This window comes from Vicia villosa, linkage group LG6, assembly GCF_029867415.1.
Source record: "Vicia villosa cultivar HV-30 ecotype Madison, WI linkage group LG6, Vvil1.0, whole genome shotgun sequence".
Taxonomy (NCBI): domain Eukaryota; kingdom Viridiplantae; phylum Streptophyta; class Magnoliopsida; order Fabales; family Fabaceae; genus Vicia; species Vicia villosa.
Window position 1 is genome coordinate 146,545,890 of NC_081185.1, and position 17,743 is coordinate 146,563,632.

General features: G+C 34.0%; 3 protein-coding genes across 5 annotated transcripts; 2 read left to right on the plus strand and 1 right to left on the minus strand.

Annotated features, from left to right (window-relative positions):
* Window positions 1-1,092: 1,092 nt before the first annotated feature.
* On the plus strand, window positions 1,093-2,215 carry LOC131610377 (dehydration-responsive element-binding protein 2F). The gene has a single exon (XM_058882310.1). The coding sequence runs from the start codon at window positions 1,110-1,112 to the stop codon at window positions 2,013-2,015; it is 906 nt and encodes a 301-aa protein (XP_058738293.1). The 5' UTR covers window positions 1,093-1,109; the 3' UTR covers window positions 2,016-2,215.
* A 102-nt stretch (window positions 2,216-2,317) lies between these two features.
* Window positions 2,318-9,638, minus strand: LOC131610376 (uncharacterized). 3 transcript variants are annotated; one of them, XM_058882308.1, is made up of 16 exons: window positions 9,473-9,638; window positions 9,268-9,372; window positions 8,483-8,551; window positions 8,140-8,229; window positions 7,943-8,026; window positions 7,458-7,622; window positions 6,124-6,311; window positions 5,692-5,764; window positions 5,234-5,287; window positions 4,549-4,806; window positions 4,000-4,206; window positions 3,717-3,820; window positions 3,260-3,404; window positions 2,858-2,992; window positions 2,555-2,746; window positions 2,318-2,458 (listed from the first exon to the last, which is right to left on the minus strand). In XM_058882308.1, the coding sequence occupies exons 1-15, from the start codon at window positions 9,560-9,562 to the stop codon at window positions 2,573-2,575; spliced, it is 1,941 nt and encodes a 646-aa protein (XP_058738291.1). In that variant the 5' UTR covers window positions 9,563-9,638; the 3' UTR covers window positions 2,318-2,458; window positions 2,555-2,572. The 3 variants fall into 3 exon arrangements, with proteins under 3 accessions (XP_058738291.1, XP_058738292.1, XP_058738290.1); XM_058882309.1 differs by having other exon boundaries at window positions 2,318-2,461; XM_058882307.1 differs by having other exon boundaries at window positions 2,318-2,746.
* A 3,447-nt stretch (window positions 9,639-13,085) lies between these two features.
* On the plus strand, window positions 13,086-15,897 carry LOC131612661 (oligopeptide transporter 5-like). The gene is made up of 2 exons (XM_058884426.1): window positions 13,086-13,160; window positions 13,311-15,897. The coding sequence occupies exons 1-2, from the start codon at window positions 13,086-13,088 to the stop codon at window positions 15,600-15,602; spliced, it is 2,367 nt and encodes a 788-aa protein (XP_058740409.1). The 3' UTR covers window positions 15,603-15,897.
* Window positions 15,898-17,743: the final 1,846 nt, after the last annotated feature.

The following is a 17,743-nucleotide window of genomic DNA, read 5'->3' on the forward strand; positions in this document are numbered from 1 at the left end:
TCTATAAAATAAAGAGATGTTTATCTTGTTTGTTGTGCAAATAAATCATGAAAAAAAAATGATAATTTGACAATATTGACACCTTGCTATATTTATTAATAATTGAATGCAGTTAATAAATTTAAATTAATATTTTAAAAATCAGACCGATCATCAAACTGATAAGAGTACTGAGTTATTGATTTTTTGATCGAATTATTGAGTCATTGATCAAACCGCACGATTAAACCGAATTAAACTAGATAATTCAGGTGTATAAATGAGTATCTAGAACAAAACTATATAACTGTTAAACCGGATGACTTGATCTCTAAAAAAAATCATGACACCTACAAATTTCAAAATTTCAAAATATCATAATAATTTTGCTCATTTTTTAAATTCTAATTTTAAACATAGTTATCAAAAACAACAAAATAATGCAAAATACAAATCTAAATAAATTAAATCCAACGAGGGAAAGATGGTCTAAATAAATTTTAATCGAGTTTTAATTTTATTTTTTTTTAAAAAAAAACTATCAAAACAGCTTACCCAATCTCCGATTTTCCCATTTTGACGGGTTCTAACTTATTAATATTATCACTAGTTTAATAGCTTACACAATCTAACAATCGAACCATACCGATTCAACTAGTCAGTCGGGTCAGATTTTTAAAACATTGGTTTAAACTATATTAACCATTTGATCTGTTGTTGAGTTTCGATATTAATTCGGTGTGTGAAAATAACAATGTTCAAATAATAAATACATGTAAACTATCTGTCATGTGTTAAGACCATGCACGCTTATACTTTTAAGGCTGTTCAAAATAAGAACAAAAACAGAAAAAACCTAAAACATTATTAGCAATTAAAAAACTTGTAGAAAGATTAAAAAATGAAAATGAAGAAAAGAAAAGCGTGATTTGAAACAATGTGAGTATGAGTATGTATGCAGTGTGTACTCAGTAACGGTCACATGGATTTTGCTATTTCTCCAACCGTGAAAACATTTACACCAACCACCACTCTTTGCTACTACATATTCCGCTCCAATAACATGCAATTCCAAGTATCACTCATACCAGTTTCACTTGTTCGGTTCTACTATTTCCTCAATATACTTTATGGATACATCATGTAAGAAATCTCCTTTGAAGCCATGGAAGAAAGGGCCAACAAGGGGCAAAGGTGGCCCCCAAAACGCTTCTTGTGAGTATCGAGGCGTTCGTCAAAGAACATGGGGAAAATGGGTTGCTGAGATAAGAGAGCCAAAGAAGAGAACTAGGCTGTGGCTTGGTTCTTTCGCCACAGCGGAAGAGGCTGCTATGGCTTATGATGAGGCTGCAAGGAGACTCTATGGACCAGATGCTTACCTTAATCTTCCTCACCTGCAACCTCATTCTGTTTCGACTATCAAAACTGGAAAGTTCAAGTGGTTGCCTTCGAAGAATTTCATTTCAATGTTTCCGTCTTGTGGATTACTCAACGTAAACGCTCAGCCTAGTGTTCATTTAATCCATCAGAGGCTACAAGAGTTTAAGCAGAATGCAGTTGCTGCAGCAAGTCAATCACTTTCTAGTTCGTCGGAAGATCCAAAGACAGAAGAAACTCAGAATGTACTAGACAGCGATAAGAATCATGCAACTCAGAATGTACTAGACAGCGAAAAGAATCATGATGATCCTCCAAAGGAAAAAGATGTTCAGACGTCGGTGAATAAGATGGTTGGAGATCTTCAGGAGGAGAAACCACAGATAGACCTACACGAGTTTCTTCAACAGATGGGAATACTGAAAGAAAATACACACTCCTCGGAACAAACTGAGAGTTCAGGAAGTTCAACAGTGCATGAAGCTGTGTCAAGAGATGACAATGATCATTTGGGAATATTTTCTGACATGAATATTAATTGGGAGTCATTGATTGAAATGCATGGAATTGAAGATATTCAGGAATCAGAAACCACCCAGCTTGAAGCATTTGACCCGAATGACCAGCTTAATTTCTCAACTTCCATTTGGAATTTTTAAGAAACTTAGCTGGTTTGTCAAGAAGAGAGGAACTACCTTAGCTATAGCTTATTTGGAGTTCAAATCTAGTTAGATATGGTACTCTACTTAGTAACTCAGCCTAAGCTTTAGACCATCAGACTGTTTTGGTTCTATTAGTATTCAATTGCTGTTTGTCTTATATGTGCTGAATTTCAATCTATTGAAGCAATTTAAGAGTAGGAAAGTAGCTAGGAAGGTGCTTATTTTAGTAGTTCTAGTGGCACAGAGCATGTCGCATTCACGCAATAAAGGAACAAATTTTAAGATTTTGACAGAAGAACTTTAAATTAAAAGTGATGTTTAGAAGCATCATATAGTAAATATTCTAATTCCAGATGATTCTAAAAGTAATAATATGGAGACCAATAATTTTCTCTTCTAAATAAAATGACGTTGCCTTCTTTCTTCTATAAAACATCAACCTTCTAGCAAAAAAAAAAGATTTTAGAAACCTTCACAGATCTACATCACTAAAATCGACAAATTGATCACATAAGAGCAATAACAGCAATCTTCACCTTGGGGAATTTCGCCTACTAATTCTGGTACTCAGATGCACTCTGATATTCGCCGTGCTCTTCAAAATATTCAACCAACCGCTTTAGAAATCCATCATTACTGACTGTCTCAGTGTCACAGATAATACAGCATTGCCTTCTTGCTCGTGTAACGGCCACATTCATTCGCCTGCGATCACTCAGAAAGCCCACCTGAAACATATATTTCAAGTCTCTTCTTTTATTCTCTATGCCATTTTTACAAATTTGTCATGTAAGACATATCTGATGCAAATTAAAAACCAGCAGACTTGTTTAAAATACCTCCTTTTTTGAATTTGATCGAACCATTGATATAATAATGGCCTCCTTCTCCCTTCCCTGGAAACCATCAACTGTTGAGATCTCAATATCCTTCAGCGAGTTTTCCTTGTTTTTCAACATTTTGAGTAAAACAACCTGCCAAAAACAACATTGACCATACTGTCATCTTTCGTAAAACTATTTAAAGATGAAGTTTGAGCCCCCCAAACATTTATATATTAACAATGTTGTCAAACGCAGATCACAGAAAAATAGTGGGATATTCAAATTCTGCTGATTAACAGTGCTTTAGCATCGCTATAACTGCTATTTCATAGAACCACACTTTGTTCAAGTTCCACTATGCTATAATGCTGCAACACAACACTTCATATTAAAAGTTCCCGCAGAACAATTCCATACCTGAGCAGCATATGGGGTAATGATTCCAATATCAGAAGGAAGCACCCCGCTTTGCACTAATCGCTTTGCATGAGCCATAGCAACTTCAGATTCTCCTTCGTTAAGAGTGCTGTCTTCCTCATCTTTCTTTTCTTCCATATCACATCTGAAGCAATCAATATAATCAGCTGGATTATATTCTGTTTGAATGCTCCTATCAACAACTTATATTTTGCTTAAAATGAAATACAATGACTTTCTCACTCCAGCTTCCACATATCAGCTCAGATATTTGTTAAAATTCTAATACCGGTCACTGGATATTGATTAATCAAAATGCGAAATCATTGTGTATAAAATGATGGTTCAACAGTTTTTATTAGGAAGAGATTTTCACATTTTTATTCCACACGTCAAGACTAATCAAAATCAGTTCTGAGATTATGGATATTTCAACTAATGACATCATCCAACATACCCAGTTGTGTCTATGAGAAGAATGGTTGGTTCAGTTGAAGATGTCCTCTTCACATTCTCAAGATCATATAGTGTATGTGCAGCAACGCTCGGATGAGCCTTAACCTGTTATCACATAATCCCATGCATGAAAATCTAACAAAAAGTTTATCCCCTAATATAATCTAACTATTCAGTTCAGGATTGAAAAATTCTGCTTTTTTATTAGTGGTTTAACAGAACGAAAAATATATATTTCATTGTAATGCAAATATCAAGACAAGTGCTTTGAAAATTAGGAGCACCTTACTGTTGTAAAGCTCTTTAGAAGACCAATCCATGATAAGTTGATGCATACGATATTGGACGGTAAGCATAGATGTGACTTCCTCTCCATACAGATCTGCAAGTCGTTCGAAGAGGGTTCTTCCTAAGCCCTTCTTCTCAGCTTCAACACTTTGAATGGTGGGAGGAAGCTGAAGATGATCTCCTGCAAGTATACATCTTGTACCCTAAAACAATGAATTCCACTTAATTCATTATAATCAAAGTGACATTTGAAATAATGATTAGAAAGCAATGTATTTTAAATTTTAATTCTGAATCAAGTGCAGGTTTAGTATTAGTCTGTTAGTTTTGCCAGTTCAAAGCAACTTCTTTTTCAGACATTATTGGAGGAACGAAAAATGTTGTTGGAGATTATGATTATTAATGGCCGTAGTTATAGTAATAGATGACGGCAGCAATAAAACATAACCTAACAAAGGCATGCAATCAAGAGAAGATAAAAAGGAAGTATGAATACAACAGTGTAATGAATATCATTGAATGTAGTGTTTAGGCATCAACATTACCTTTAGCAGAGGTATCCAACAAGCTATCTCAAGTGCTTGAGCAGCTTCGTCAATAATCACCAAATCAAATGAAGTGCGCTCAAGTTTCTTAGTGAAAGCCCCAATCAGAGTAGTTAATATTACATCTGCAGTTTTAATCACGTCTGTAACAGCAAGCTGTTGCCTTTTCCGCTCTTCTCTAGATAGAGTCCTAAGTTCCTTCTGTATTTCCCTCCTCGTATTTTTTTCTTTGGTTTTTAGCAGCTTTCCATTCAATACCTGGAAAAAAGAAAATCAATGTTGCTAAGCATTATGCTAAAATGAAGTTAATGCCGACATCAATCATCAAAGATAATATCATATGAAACATTAGAACATCAAGTAGATGACACTATTAATCTTGGTAAATGATAAATTAATTTATACTTAGAATGGAGATTTGGTTCAGTGAGAAAATCAAGAGAATTAAGAAAGTTGGTTTCCGTATTAGTTTTTTGATAATTGGTGTTGTTTTACAAGTTGATCCTTCATGAGAGAATTAGTTAATACTTTCATAGAGTAGTATTGCAGAAAAAGATGTAACATAAATAAGGATAAGGTGGTAAAGAAATAATTAATGTAGTTGAAAACTTGAAAAGGGTTTTATAAAAAGAAACCAAGAAAAAACTCAAAAGTACACTTAGGGACAGAGGTAGTAAAACCTTACCTTCATTTCTTTCCGAATGTCATTTGCAAGGCCACTATTATCTCCTCGTAGTACCTAAATTCAAAGAAATTCAATATGAGAGGGAGAAAACAAGTATGATACAAGACAAAAATAACATTTCATTTGAAGCTTCAATAAGAGAGAGGCTGTCCAAATAGATTGGAGTGCGAGCACTTTTGAGCTGGGTGGTATTGCCTTTTTTTTTTTTTTTTCAGTTTTTTGTTTTCTTTTGTAGCCCTAGGAGAATCTTGCCTTCCTGACTTGCTCTTCTGTTAATTCTCTTTATGGAATCTTCTTTTATTAACAAAATAATAAGTTAACAGAGGATAAATACACAACACTGAAGTAAATTTGGCCATTTTACTGATGCTATTGTGGAATAGTAATAAAAAGAGGTGAAAGAAACCATGAAGAGAAATATTAAAATTTTATCATTTAAACAGGTGGTCGCTGTGTACCTGAGCATCCAGTGCACTGTCCAGTACTTGGGGCAATAAACGTGCAGGGTGACCAATCCTCACCAGCTTAACTCTAACATAAATGTTGGATATCATGCATGAGAATTGGCATGTGATTTTACACTCTTGATAAAACTAAACCAAGTAAGAACACATCTCTCCACAGAATGAGGAAAATAACAAAATAAATAGAAGCTTTAAAAAAGGCTTGCAAATTTTAAAATCTATAATTTGCACATCATCAGTATTTTGTCAAGGGGAAGAACTTTGGAGTAAGAAAAAACATATTCATTCATTCTAACATTACTGATTCTGTAAACAATTTTCTGCAGGGGGTAGACACTGTTTATCTGTGCTATTCAGTGTAAAATCTGCCAGTCTGAAAAACCAGCCAATTATTTTAGTGCCAAAGAGATGATAAAATGATTATACCTGTGTGGAACTAGCCGCTCAACGATGTTGTCAACAGCAATATTTGAGGCAGCACAAACGAGAATCTTAGATCCACGTTTCACTTCTTGTAATATAATTTCAACCACTGTTGTAGTTTTTCCAGTTCCAGGAGGTCCATGTAGCAAAAAAACATTCTTCGACGATAGGGCTTTTGAAATTGCATCTTTCTTTGGAGATAAGAAAATGTAAATACATGATTTTAGAAACATAGGCCAAATCCCAGATGTGCAAAGAAAAAAAATTATGAATACTCGAGCAGAAACACCATTATTGTGAAAATAGGGATGTATTGTTTAGTTGCTATCCTAAAACCCACGAAAAATAAGATCACAACATAATTAAACCACTTAAATTTGATTTCGCATAATTCACAAGAGTTTTACCAAGAACAATGCTACATATCCATTCCCCTAACCATACAGTAACAAACAGGAAGGAACAGTTTACTGCCCAGGTGGTTAAAGTCACAAACTACCATTGTATCCATAATTTTGAATGCTATAATAATCAACTAACGATTATATCAAAACTCTTAGCTGATTAATAGGTCCACTAATTTCCAACCAACATCATATAGAGCACGTTCAATATTTTAGCTTAGTTACTTATCTCATAAGTAATTGATAAAATTCATCTAATCTCAGTTCAATTGTATCTTTCTAGTTATGCTTGGACGGACAATAAGGGTCTGTTTGTATTGGCTTATTTGAGCCTACCTACTAGCATAAGCACTAATGAGATTATTTGGGGGAGCTGATGAAAATAGCTTATGACATGTTCACAAGTTGTTTCCAACTTATTTCCATCAACTCTCTAGGATAACATATGAAAAGAACTTGTAGCTTATATGAAAATATTTTGACTTTATTCTATATTTTGTAATTGCTGTATAAATAGCTTATACATAAGTACTTATATGATGAACACACTTTGAATGTCATTTTAAACAATAGAGTGGTCAGTGAGTATTATCGTTGGCACTGGCAGATGGTGGTCTGTGGCGGAGAACCAAAACATAGCCATAACAACCGTTTTATGGCAGAAAAACCCAAAAACCACCACGGATATCCGCCATGGCAGATATTCGATAAAACTGAGAGTCTTTAATGATTCTGAATTGAAAATATACTTTATGGAGTCCTGAAATTACAATTCTTTAAATTTCCCTTAAAGAGGACTTATGGATAGCAATAGGAATTATTAGACATATTTGTGCAAAAAAATGTGAAATATGACTTACACTAATTACATAAAATAGACAACTGGAAAAAAATGAAATCTAAAACGACCAAGCAAGAAATTAGATTACACACCTGGGAGTGATCAAGATTTCTATTAACGGAAGTGAAGGATACATCCTTCTTGGACACTGTTGGTTGCCTCTCCCCAAACAAGACAGGGATTAGATCAGAAGCAGGGCCCTTATGCACACCTTTACTCAACTGTATTAATGCATCTTTCATCCTGTGATATGTCACCTGGATAAACGATAAACAATTCTGTATATAAGAACCCAAGAGCAAGTAATTGAGTAAAAAAATGGATAAAATCCCAAGCAAGGTGCTAACATGTATGTTTACAAAAACACATAAGAAAACAGTCAAGGAACTAATCAAAAGCGAGATACAAAGCATCACAATGAGTTCCTATTTAGTGCAGTTCATATATTTCACAAAAACATACAGTTAACGGCTTTGAATATCATTTTATTAATTGAATTGTCTATAATCAAACCATAGAACTATTCTAAACAAAAAGAAATAAGAAGTGCCTAGGGAGTAGGAGTTTATCGTCATACCTCATTTGCAACTTTTTCCAGCCTTAGGGGACTGTTTAAACCATCTTCTGGTATATCATCAAAAGCTACAGTAATTGATGAGTCCTGTTAGAAATTGCATCAAACAAGCAAGTTAAAGTAATATCCAAAGGCAAGACCGTCCACAGCTAATGGCATGGGCAATTTTTTTCTTTTCCCAAAGAAAACCAATCATATACCTTCAATCTGTAAACTACACCTTGCCCAAGAGCAGGAGAACCTAAATCAGCCTTGTTGAGTTTTAAAACAACAACATCATGAGTACCAAACTGCACAAAAAATAAAAACTCATTAACTCCTAAAAGTAATACAATATCGATTTAATTCATGGAAAATAGCCTCAATCCTTATCAGTGCCACAAGATGCTTTTGTTTTATGGCATAATAAAAAGTCAAAAGGAAAGAGAAACTATGCATACAATAAAAGTAGGCTTATAAAATACACTGCTAAATAAACCCTACGGAAATTAGTCGACTCAACCGTTAACAGAAGACAGAGATAGAAGAAAATCACCCCTTTACCTTGTGTGCAGGAAGAACATCTGCTTTTGTGGATTGGAGCTCGATCAGAGACTTTCCCATAAGCCCTGTCTATTTTCAGAGTAAAACAACAAAAGAAGAGTCACGATATAAGAATACCATATGAATTGAAGCTCCACCTGCTTACTACTTAAACGCACAGAAAAACATGAAGGAAAAAACCAACTATATACCTAGCTCCTTTTACTTCATAATCTTATAAAAGATCTCAACATTAATGAAATAAGTGAAATATAAAATCAAAATTCAAACATCCACTTTCATTGTTATTCTCATATTTTTGAATCCCATCTTTTTCTGTCTTTTAACTTTGTCTCCATTATCAAACCATCAAATTACATAACAACAACCAAGTCTTATCCCACTAAGTAGGGTCTACTACATGGATCAACATTTGCCATAATGTTTTATTTAAAACCATGTTTCTATCCAAATTCTTAATCTCGAGGTCTCTCTTAATACTTTCTATTATAGTTTTTCTACGTCTTCCTCTACCTTTAGTTGTCTGACTTCTCTCCATATGATATTCTCTCCTTACCATAGAATCTACATGTCTTTTCTCTACCTGCCTATGTTAGCTTTGCTACCGGTCCCAAGTCCGAATAAAAGGGGAGGGTTGTGTTAGGCAGTCGACGGCCAACGTAAAATTTCGTCGAATCTCTATGACATCAACATCAAATTACACACATTGAAAAAAACCTTTTTCCAAAAACACTTGCGTAAAGGGTATTGTGAAAACAAGAGAGAAGAACTGAAAATGAGGCAACCTGAACATCCACACACTTCAAATTGAGAATTGTTGATCCTCTCTTTTGAGCAGTATCCAAATTCCTGGATGCACCAGTGGCGATTGAACTCGATATCTCAGCCTCCTGAAGCAAAAACAAAAGGATAAAATTAGGGTATATGAAAGTTGAAGCGTATCGTTTGAGAAGTGAATTGGATTGGAAAAGAGAGGAAGAAAGTGAGTACCTTTTCCAAGTCGAGAAGAGGGGCAGTGATGGAGATGAATTGTTCCAAAGAGAGAGGTGGTGCTTTCTTCTTAGTCGCCCCTCTCTCCATTGCCACCGTACAGAGAGCGAGAGAGGTGAACGAACGTTAGCGAAATGCAGGGAGCAGCAAAACTCACGTCGCCTGAACCCATTATTTGTGTTCTTCTTCTTATAATTTTTTTTATTGAAAGTCTTTTTTTTTAATGCATTTTTTTTCATAAATATTTACAAGGTTTAATTGTAATTTGGTTTTTCTATTTTATTTTTTTTAATTTTAAATATTTTTTTAATTTTTTTTCTTTTTCAAGTGTTTTTTATTATATTATAGATGACACTGGTTTGATAACGTGTCAATGCCATATATGTTAAAATTTAATCTATATTATTTATTTAATTTATATTAATTATTCAATTGTATTAATAATATTTTATTAATATAAATAATAATTAATCAATTTTCAAATTTTCAAATATTTCCATTCACTTTTAAAAGTTGCAAATGAGAGTCTTTTGCAAATAAGAGATGTCTCTAAAATACAAAACTCAAACGTTTCAATTTTGTTTATGAGCCATAAATCTTCAATCTTCAAATGTGTTTGTCATTGCATGCAGGAAAAAATCCGATTTTCTAAAAAACAAATCCTTCTATAAAGGTACTTATTAGAGAGTTTGAAGATGAGGGGAAGGAAAGATTTTTGAAACGAAATTTTAAATAAATGTAAGAAAATATTTGATATTTAAAAAAAAAAAGATTTATATAGAATGCTAAAATAATGTTTATCATTACTGTATATTTTTAACTTTCAAAATAATATAACAACATAAAAAATATTTAAAAAATTTATGTAAGTCCTCTAAAATCCTCCTCCAATACAAATTTCGAGTTCTCCCAAAGTAGAGGGTTTCGGTGTTATGACTAAAAGCAAACACTTCCAACCAAAATCCTTTAATTCTTTTCACTCAATCCTTCTTCTTTTTTCTCAATCTAACTTTTATATCTATATTCTAGTGTGTGTTGATTGTATTACTAAATGGGTCGAGGCAGTTGCTTGCAGTTCTAATGACGCTCGTATTGTTACTAATTTTTTTGAAAAAGAATGTTTTTGCTAGGTTCAAAGTACCCAAGATTTTGATCAGCGATGGGGGAACACACTTCTCTAACAAATACTTGGAAAAGGGATGGAAAATACAATGTTAAGCATAAAGTATCAACACCGCATCACCCTTATACTTGTGGTCAAGTAGAAGTGTCAAACAGACAACTTAAATAGATTTTGGAAAAAAAACAGTTGCATTATCAAGGAAAGACTGGTCCAAGAAGCTAGATGACGCTCTGTGGGTTTATAAAACAGCTTTCAAGACACATTTAGGATTTTCTCTGTATCAACTAGTTTATGAAAAGACATGTCATCTTCCTGTGAAACTGGAACATAAAGCTTATTAGACAGTTAAATTTTTTGACTTTGATGAAAAGTTGGCTGGGAGGAAAATATTACTGAAGTTGGATGAGTTAGAAGAGATGTGTTTATTCGCCTATGAAAATGCGTTAATTTATAAACAAATGACAGAGATATCATGACACCACTACGAAAAACACATATAATGATAGTTGCAAAACACATATAATCATGGTTGCACGTCCGTTGTTAGGTAGTGTGTCATTGTATGTATGTTGGTTACCACAACGGACGTGTGACCGTGGTTATAAGTTAGATATCGCGCTACTTATAACTACAGGTGAATGAAACAAACGTTGTGAAATAATTCATAGGTCCTGGATTCGAATCCTAGCAACGTCATTCTTAGGTTTTATTATTCAGGATAGCGCTCTACTTATAACAACAGTTGAATTAGAAATTGCTGTGATATTATTTGTTTTTTTAAGATATATTTTTTGGGTTTACAGAATTCCTAAATTTTTACCTGAATATCATACCAGAAACGACAATATACCTATTTGTGAATTAAATTAGACCAAAAGTTGAATTACATCAATGACACAATTCCATTAGGAACAATTTTTTTTTTATAATATATCAAAATCAAAATGGAACAAAGCAACCTACAATGTACACATCATACATCAAGTAGTATGATCTTGGTGTCTTGACTTTAAACACCTATAATTTCAAATAATAATAGTTGTTAGAAAATAACATCATTAGCAATTATAACATACATGTGTGCGTGTGTGATCTAGCGGTGAAACGCTTGTGTCTCGAGAGTGTGCTCCTCTCAAGGTCTCAGGTTCGAAACCCGTTAGATACAAATTGCTTATTAAAAAAAAAGCAATTATAACTTAATGGTAGTGCACCGTGTACAATATCGAAACCCGTTAGATACAAATTGCTTATTAAAAAAAAAGCAATTATAACTTAATGGTAGTGCACCGTGTACAATATTTTACACAGTTCAGTACGTCATAACATTTAAAAAGAAATATTCTTATATTTGATTTAAAGAAAAAGTCAAACTTTTACGATATATATTTTTTTTAATAGGATTATATAACACCAAAATAAACTAATATCAAAAAAGTAGGGGGAGACTAAACCAAAACCCACTCAAGGATAACAAAATCTAAAGAAAGACAAATCAAGCTGATTCTTAACAAAATTAGGGATCGAAATAAAGTTAGTGTAATTTAGAACCGTTAGTCCTAAATTGGCAAGAGAGTTCGCACAACTATTTTCCTCTGAAAATATGAGTTGCAACAAAAGACATGTTAGACGTTATGTTGACACAATTGATCTACCTGATACGAACTTGTAACGACACATTAAAAGGAGAAGAAAAAGCTTTCACTACCGCTATAGAGTCAAATTCTAAGCAAATATTTTGCCAACCCTTCTCATGAGCGAACTTAATTGCAAACATCGCACCATTAAATTTGACAATAAGAGAGTTGAAAACACCAATAAAAATAGTAAAGACTCCAAAGAACCTACCATCATAATCTAACAATACCCCCGTAAGAAGAAAAATCCAATTTGTCTTGAGAAACACCATCACAAGTTAATTTTAATCCAATCCCAGAGAGGAGGTTTCCAAATTCCAATTAACTTCCAACACAATATTTTCACAATAATATTCATTCACGTGCTCTTATACTTCTTTTCATCATTTTATTATAAAACTAAATTTAATATTCATGTACCCTATTTAATTATTTTTATATATTGATAAGGAAAAAAAATCATCAAAGGCACAAAAATGCCAGATCACCCCAGTTACATGCGCACTCCTACGATATAAAGTAGTCAAATATGACATTTTCTTCCTGGCAAAGAGAACCAGCTCTAATATATTTTGTAATAAATATCAGTTGTCATGCTAGCAAAAGCAAACTAACATAACTACCCTCTAAAGACAAATACAAATAATGAAATTGATGTTTCAAATTCAACATTAATTCACACTAGCTACGTTAGCTTCTTCTAATTAATACAATGTCCATGTTCATGCAGTAACCTTGAGTTCACAACTCTAACATTGAAATCAACATATAGTATATCCTTTCCAACACGTAACATCACAGTCATCTTCTTCTCTCTATTTAATAATTTCCAAGCTTATTTAATTTTATAGCAGCAATGAAGAAGAATGCATCATCTCCTTCTTCAGAGGATTGCATGCCTGTTACCACTCCTCTTCTTGATTTGGATAAGGTAACTAACTACTTCCACTCTCCAACTACAATAATCTAATACATGCATAATGTTTATCGTATACTTAATTAAGCTGTTTATCCAAGCAAGGCTTGATTAATGTTTTTCCTTTCAATTTGCTCTTTTCCTTTGTTTTTTTTTTTGGATTAGGAATCTGAGATATCAAGTGGTGAAGGGTCTCAAAATAGGGTCATAGAATTAGAAGATGAAGGAAAAGATGAATATAGCATTAATGATAGTCCTATTGAACAAGTGAGGCTTACAGTTCCAATCACCGATGACCCTTCTCAGCCAGCACTCACTTTCCGGACATGGATTCTAGGATTAGCATCATGTGTGCTCCTTGCATTTGTCAATCAATTTTTAGGCTACAGAACCAATCCTTTGAGCATCTCTTCTGTGTCAGCTCAGATCATTACACTCCCTCTTGGGAAACTTATGGCTGCAACACTTCCCACACAACCAATTCAAGTCCCTTTCACAACCTGGTCTTTTTCGTTGAATCCGGGGCCATTCTCTTTAAAGGAACATGTGTTGATAACTATCTTTGCTAGCTCAGGGTCTAGTGGTGTTTATGCAATTAACATAATCACAATTGTGAAGGCTTTCTATCACAGAAGTATTAATCCAGTAGCAGCGTATATGTTAGCACTATCGACTCAGATGCTAGGGTATGGATGGGCTGGAATTTTCAGAAGGTTCCTTGTTGATTCACCTTACATGTGGTGGCCTGCAAACCTTGTGCAAGTGTCTCTATTTAGAGCATTTCATGAAAAAGAAAAAAGGCCTAAAGGAGGAACTTCTAGGCTGCAATTCTTTTTCGTAGTCTTTGTAGCTAGCTTCGCGTATTACATTGTTCCAGGATATTTCTTCCAAGCAATATCAACTGTCTCTTTTGTTTGCTTGATTTGGACAGATTCCATCACTGCGCAACAGATCGGATCAGGCATGAAAGGCCTTGGCCTTGGTTCATTTGGCCTGGACTGGAACACAGTTGCTGGCTTCTTAGGTAGTCCTTTGGCTGTTCCTGGCTTTGCCATCATCAACATAATGGTTGGATTCTCATTGTATATGTATGTTTTGGTTCCAATTGCCTATTGGAACAATTTATATGATGCTAAAAAGTTTCCCCTCATTAGCTCTCACACATTTGACTCTACCGGTGCAACTTACAACGTTACTCGGATCCTCAATACCAAAACTTTTGGCATTGATATAGACAGTTACAACAATTACAGCAAGATCTATCTTAGTGTCATATTTGCTTTCGAGTACGGATTGAGCTTTGCAGCTCTTACAGCCACAATTTCACATGTTGTCCTCTTCCACGGAAAAATGATTCTCCAGATGTGGAAGAAGACAGCAAGTTCACTAAAAAACCATCTCGGAGATGTCCATACAAGAATTATGAAGAAAAACTATGAACAAGTTCCTGAATGGTGGTTTGTTTCCATTCTAATTCTAATGGTTATGATGGCTTTAGTAGCTTGCGAAGGTTTTGGCAAGCAACTTCAACTTCCATGGTGGGGAATTTTTCTTTCTCTAGCAATTGCATTAGTTTTCACTTTACCAATTGGTGTCATTCAAGCAACAACAAACATTAGTACGGGTCTCAATGTGATCACGGAGTTGGTTATCGGTTTCATTTATCCAGGAAAGCCACTAGCTAATGTAGCTTTCAAAACCTATGGTCATATCAGCATGGTACAAGCACTTGCTTTTCTTGGTGACTTCAAATTAGGCCACTATATGAAAATTCCACCAAAATCAATGTTCATTGTGCAGCTTGTTGGCACAGTAGTTGCATCATCTGTTCACTTTGGAACAGCATGGTGGCTTCTAACATCTATCGAGAACATATGCGATGAATCATTGTTGCCAAAAGGTAGTCCTTGGACATGTCCCGGTGATGATGTGTTCTACAATGCTTCCATCATATGGGGAGTTGTAGGGCCAAAGAGAATGTTTACCAAAGACGGCGTATATCCTGAGATGAATTGGTTTTTCCTTATTGGTCTACTTGCACCTGTCCCAGTGTGGCTTCTATCTATCAAATTTCCGAACCACAAATGGATTCAACTCATTAACATTCCTATCATCATTGCAGGTGCATCCGGCATCCCTCCAGTGAGATCTGTGAATTATATTAGTTGGGGAATTGTTGGAATATTTTTCAATTTTTATGTTTATAGAAAGTTCAAAGCATGGTGGGCTAGATATACTTATATTCTGTCAGCAGGTTTAGATGCTGGAGTTGCTTTTATGGGTTTATTACTTTACTTTGCTCTTCAGTCTTATGGTATATTTGGTCCATCATGGTGGGGTCTTGAAGCAGATCACTGCCCTTTGGCTAGATGCCCCACAGCTCCGGGTGTACAAGCAGAGGGTTGTCCTGTCCTTGACTTCCAAGTTACCATTTCATCTCCAATATTGCCAAGTTAATATGATAGTGGACATGTAAAATGTACAACTCTAAGAACATAGTTTATTTTGATGTATGTGTATTTGAAATATTTAATAATCTTTATTTTCACTATTGGTATTAAACTGTTATGAAATTATGTCTATCTTGGCTAGTGCTTTTCGTCCTTGGTGTGTAACCCTTGGCCTCGGATAATAATTCCACTATGTCAGCTACAGTTTTCTGCCATCTTTTTCATTTGACGCTCACCACGAGATCCAATAAAACAAGCTCGAGTCCGAAGATCCAATCAACAGATATACCGTCAATACAACAACCAAGCATTATCTAACTAAGTGCGGTCGACTACATGAATCAAAATCCACTTAAAGTTCTATCCAAGAGTTGTTTCTATCCAATTCATTAATTTCTAGATCTTTCTTAACGCTTTCTCTTATATATTATGTAAAATTGTTATCCATTCATGTTAATGGTCATCACTATTACATCCCTGAAGAAGATCTTGAAGTCATTTTTCATTGTATTGCTTCTATTTATATTTATAATAACATGAGCATTTCCAACCATTAATTATAAATATTTTAATGATGTTTTTTTTTCTAAAAATGGAAAATATATACAATTAAGAAAAATCAAATCACTCCATATTAACATCCTCATCAAATTGACATGAGTGGGAAGGAGCATCAATTTATTAACAAGAAATTGATGATGTAGACGCAGAATGACCTTGGTAAAAATATTTACAACTTGAAACTGAGTATTAACATGAGGAAGTGATATTGATTGATCATTATAGATATGATAGAATGAATGACAATCGACTTTGATATATTTGATGCGTTCATGAAAAACAGGATTTGCAACAACTTGCATGACACGTGTATTGACACCATATAAAATATCACAAATCCAACTTATTTTTGACATGTATACGATACTAAGATTCAGTAGAAGATTTAAAAATTCTTTCTTGTTTTTTACTTTCCCATGAAATCAAAAAAGAGCCATGAAACATGCCCCATTCAACATCACTATCCAATCAAAATCTATAAGCACTCAATCAAGGGACTATTTTGGAAGAAAAAAATAAACTAAAGTGTGAGGTTCCTTTCAAGTAATGAGTTAAATGACTAACTACTGCTAGGTAAAGATGGTGAGGAGAATGCATGAATTGACTTACTTAGTGAACAACAAAAGATATGCTAGGGTGAGTAATAATCTAGTAACTAAGGCTACCACAAGCCACCAATACAATGGATTAGTCAAAAGATCAACATCTTCACAATTATATTTAACATTAACCACAAAAGTATTTGTAACACCCCAAATTAGATTATTTAAGAATTTTGTGCATTTATTTAATTATTATGTGGTGATAATTAAATAAATGGGGGCGATAGTAAGGGTGTGTGATCTTATGGTGGGAGTGTGGAGGATAATTAGAGAAAGAGAGAATAGTCGGAATTATTTTATTATTTAAAATAACTATTTGATTATATTATTTAAATAAAATAGATATATAAAGATAAAATAGAAGTTGTAGAGATATGGAGGGGAGGGTGGGGATTAGAGAGAAAATTAAGGGTAAAGTATGAATATCCTAATTAAGAGACTAGGTTTTTAGTGTAAGAAGAGAATTAGAAGGAGGGAGTTGAGAAGTACGTAGAATTCTTGGGAGAAAAGAGGAAAAGGAGGCTAGGGCAAGAGAAAAAGAAAGAAGTGGCATAGGAAGAACATCCATTGATAGAGCTTGGAAGAATTTTACAACAAAAATCTAAGGTAAGGGGGAGAATAACTTTCAATAAAAAAGGCTTATGCATGAAGGGTAGGGTAGACGAGTCCTTAATCTCCAATAGGATTAATGAATTTTGTTGATGATATTGAATTTGATGATTCTATGTGATTTATGTGATTATGAGTATTGAAATTCATGTGTCAATGTGTGAATAAATTTATGTTTTGACGTGTTCATGTATTTTCCACCATTGATATGTTTGAAGGTTTTAGAGAATTGTGAAAGTATAGAAATATATGATTATGTTTGTTAAACGATTAAATTATGAGGATGTGATGAGATAATGGTTGCAATGTTGGTTTACTATGTTAGAAACTCGAAATAAGTTGTTTTTGGTGTTAGGGAGTGTTTGGGAGGAGTTTA

What these genes read in the sequence shown, in the direction of transcription:
- LOC131610377 (XM_058882310.1), top strand. Translation starts at nt 1,110, where the DNA reads ATGGATACATCATGTAAGAAATCTCCTTTGAAGCCATGGAAGAAAGGG.
- LOC131610376 (XM_058882308.1), bottom strand. Translation starts at nt 9,562, where the DNA reads ATGGAGAGAGGGGCGACTAAGAAGAAAGCACCACCTCTCTCTTTGGAA. An exon ending in CTCTTCTCGACTTGGAAAAG is followed by an intron (nt 9,373 to 9,472) that starts GTACTCACTTTC and finishes TTTTTGCTTCAG; the next exon opens with GAGGCTGAGATATCGAGTTC. An exon ending in GTGTAGTTTACAGATTGAAG is followed by an intron (nt 8,027 to 8,139) that starts GTATATGATTGG and finishes AATTTCTAACAG; the next exon opens with GACTCATCAATTACTGTAGC.
- LOC131612661 (XM_058884426.1), top strand. Translation starts at nt 13,086, where the DNA reads ATGAAGAAGAATGCATCATCTCCTTCTTCAGAGGATTGCATGCCTGTT. An exon ending in CTCTTCTTGATTTGGATAAG is followed by an intron (nt 13,161 to 13,310) that starts GTAACTAACTAC and finishes TTTTTGGATTAG; the next exon opens with GAATCTGAGATATCAAGTGG.